At 48.9% G+C, this 3,189-nt stretch overlaps 1 protein-coding gene across 1 annotated transcript in view; it reads right to left on the bottom strand.

The window, feature by feature from the left end:
* Positions 1-3,189, bottom strand: part of DAGLB (diacylglycerol lipase beta) — a 43,358-nt gene that overhangs the window by 17,344 nt on the left and 22,825 nt on the right. Inside the window, exon 9 of the mRNA XM_008071353.1 lies at positions 1,499-1,576. Within this exon, the coding sequence (XP_008069544.1) occupies positions 1,499-1,576 (78 nt within the window). The remainder of the gene's footprint in view (positions 1-1,498; positions 1,577-3,189) is intronic.

Here is a 3,189-nt window from a genome sequence, read left to right as displayed (position 1 = left end):
AAAAAAAAAAAAAAAAAAAAAGACTCAGAGTGAGTCCAGTGTGCTGGTTTATACCTGTAATCCCAGCTACTTGGGAAGCCGAGGCAGGAGGATCACTTGCAGCCAAGACCTCAAGACCAACCTGGACAACATAGTGAGACCCCTATCTCTAAGAGTAAAATTAAAAATAATTAAAAAAAATTAAAAAACAAAAGGAAGAACTCAAGTAGATATCTGTACATCCATGTCCACAGCAGCAATATTCACAAAAGCGACAAGGGAGTCACAACTTAAGTGTCCACTGATGGATAAGTGGGTAAACAAAGTGTGACACTCTCCTTGCAATGCAGTATTATTCAGCCTTCAAAAGGCTGGATCAGTCTGGGCATCAGAATAATCCAGGCTGCATAGGCCTGGAGGACATTATGCACTGTGAAATAAGCCAGACAAGGACAAATACTGTAATGATACCACTTACATGAGGGTCCCAGAACAGGCAAATTTATATAGAGACAGAGAGCAGAACGGAAGTTACCAGAGGCTGGAGAAGGGAGGACAGGGAAGTTGGTGTTTAATGGGTACAGAGCTTCGGTGGGGGATGATACAAACATTTGAATACAGACAGCAGTAATGGGTACACATCACTGTGATACATCACTGAACTGTACACTTACAAATGGCTAAATGATAAATACTGTTTATGCACATCTTACCACAACTAAAAACTTTAAAAAAACCACAGCTCTACTCAGGGCAGGTGGCTTTCTATTCCTTCAGGAGCTTATGCACCTTCACCTCATAGCACGATAGGGGGACACTGAGAACCTGGGCACAGCTACATCTGCACAGAAAACTTGTGGAGTGACACACACAAATGTGTCAACAGTGTGGGTCTGTGTCCTGAGGTGGGAGGCACAAAATTTTCACTCTATACTGCTCTGTACTGTGCTAAACCTCTTTACCATAAAAATGTAGTACTTTAATGAGGAGGAAAGAAAAGCCACAAAGCTGAGCTCCAATGGCCAACCTGTTACTTATTCTAGTCACCATGTGGCGTCAGGCAAGGTACTCAACCTCTTTGAACGGGCTTCTCTCTCTTTTTTTTTTTTGAGTTGGAGTCTCACTCTTGTCGCTCAGGCTGGAGTACAGCGACATACTCACAGCCACCGCAGCCTTCACCTACTGGACTTAGGCGATCCTTCCACCTCGGCCTTCCAAGTAGCTGGAACTATTGATGCATGCCACCATGTTCAGCTAGTTTTTTTGTGTGTGATTTATTGTAGAGACGAGGTCTCACCAAGTTGCCCAGGCTGGTCTCAAACCTGTGGACTCAGGCAATCCTCTTGCCTCATCCTCCCAAAGAGCTGGAATTACAAGCTGAACCACCGCACCTGGCCAGCTTCTCTCTCTTAAAGCTAACAAAACCCCACAGCCTCATAGGGCTGTCGTGAGAATTGACGTGGTAGCTAAGTGCTACACAGCTGGCATTCACGGGACACCCACACCCCAGGGCTTATACCTTGTGTGCCATACGGTCTTGCACTTCACACTCCACATCCAATATCTCGCTCTCTGCTGACAGATCAGTAAGAATGTCCTGTGAAAAGGGGCATTGACAGAAGCAGCTGTTAGCCTGGGATGTACAGGGTGGGTGAATGGTGGGTGTGTCCCCACTTACACGACACTTCCTCTGAGGGACACTGGGGATGGCACAGTTTCTTGGTTGAACTGTTGAGAACTAAACCTGGTAGGGAAACCCAAGGGAACTTGAGAAGGGAACACGGGGTGTATCTAAGATACACCCTCTGCCTCTCCTCATGCACACACACATTCTAAAGACCCACATAGACTCAGCACAGAACCTGTTCCAGGGTATTAAGCAAAGCACACTCCCATCCCTAGGGGCTCACAGTAAAGGGTCACTGAAACCTAAGAAAGAGTCCCATGGACTGGTGCCCCAGTAAGGGGCCAACGGGTCAGAGAGGGCACAGCCTCGGGGGTGGGGGCACCTCCTAGAGAAGGAGCCTGTGGAGGAGGTGGTACCTGAGCCAGAGCCCGCAGGAAAAGGCTGATTCAGGAAGCAGAGAAGGCAGGGTGCATCCTCACTCAGGAGGCAGCAGGACCCAGGGAACAGGGATGGCCCAAGCACCCCAGTTGGCTGGGGGCCCTGGGGATGGGGCGCCACACTAACTCTATTAAAAAAGCTCCACAGGTGCCCCATCAGAGTTGAAGACAATTGGCATGTGGCGTAGTGTGCAGAGTGGGAACTGGGAAGCCTGGCTGGGTCAGGTCACAAAGCACCAACAAAGCTGTGGTTAGAAACATAAACTTCACATTAAAAGCAGTGAAAAGCCACTGGAGGTTTCTAAGCATGATCTGTGTTCTAGAAAGAGTGTTCTGTGGAAAGTGTGTAGGACAGATCAGAGAGAGAAGACTCAACAGGGACAGGGATGGGAAACTACTTCATGGTGCAGGAAAGAGGACTGGGGCCAGGAGTGGGGCCGTGGTGCTGAGAACAAAGAGTAGACGGCCAGAGAGGCCCGGGCTAGGGCAGGACTTTCACACTGAATAGCAGGTTAGCAGAGAAACCAAAGACAACTCTGCTGGTTCTTAAATGGACAACTGGGGGACACTGGTAGAATTACTATGAAGAGGAGGCCTAATGGGAAGAGCAGGCCTAGAAAAGGGACGAGTCTGGCTTCTCTGGTGCCTCTGGGGAGACCCAGATGGCTCCTGACAACGCAGATGTGGGGTCCTGGCCCTGGAACCAGGGGGGCTGCTCCCAGAGCCAGTCAGGACCAGAGGGCCGAGGGCACAAGCTATGGAGTCTCGTTATATTTTCTGCGTCAGCAAAGAAGATAGGACCAGGAAGTGAACTGAGGAGTGGCCAGTTCCCAAAAATGGAGAGAAGAGAGTTTCAACAGGGAAAAAGTTGTCTAGTATCTTCAAAAGGCACAGAAGTTAGGGATGAAGGAGGCATAGAAGGGGCTGGGGGTGGGTAAATGGCAGTTCCTGCTGCACCTGGAGAGGAGCAGGCCAGAGAGGAGCAGGCCCCGGGGGAGCAGTGAGGGCCCAGAGCAGGAACTGAGAGGACAGTAATAGAGTATACCATAGACTTAAGTTAAGAGCATGCTATAACCCAATAAATATGTAATCGGCTTGTGGACAATAGCACAGCCATTTTTAGTTTTCTGTCTTAAAACATAACCT

The sequence above is a fragment of the Carlito syrichta genome, unplaced genomic scaffold (assembly GCF_000164805.1).
Source record: "Carlito syrichta isolate Samal-C Ts95f unplaced genomic scaffold, Tarsius_syrichta-2.0.1 Scaffold113490, whole genome shotgun sequence".
In the NCBI taxonomy this organism is placed as follows: domain Eukaryota; kingdom Metazoa; phylum Chordata; class Mammalia; order Primates; family Tarsiidae; genus Carlito; species Carlito syrichta.
Note: the sequence above shows the minus strand (reverse complement) of the source record. Positions and strands in the feature narration are given on the sequence as shown.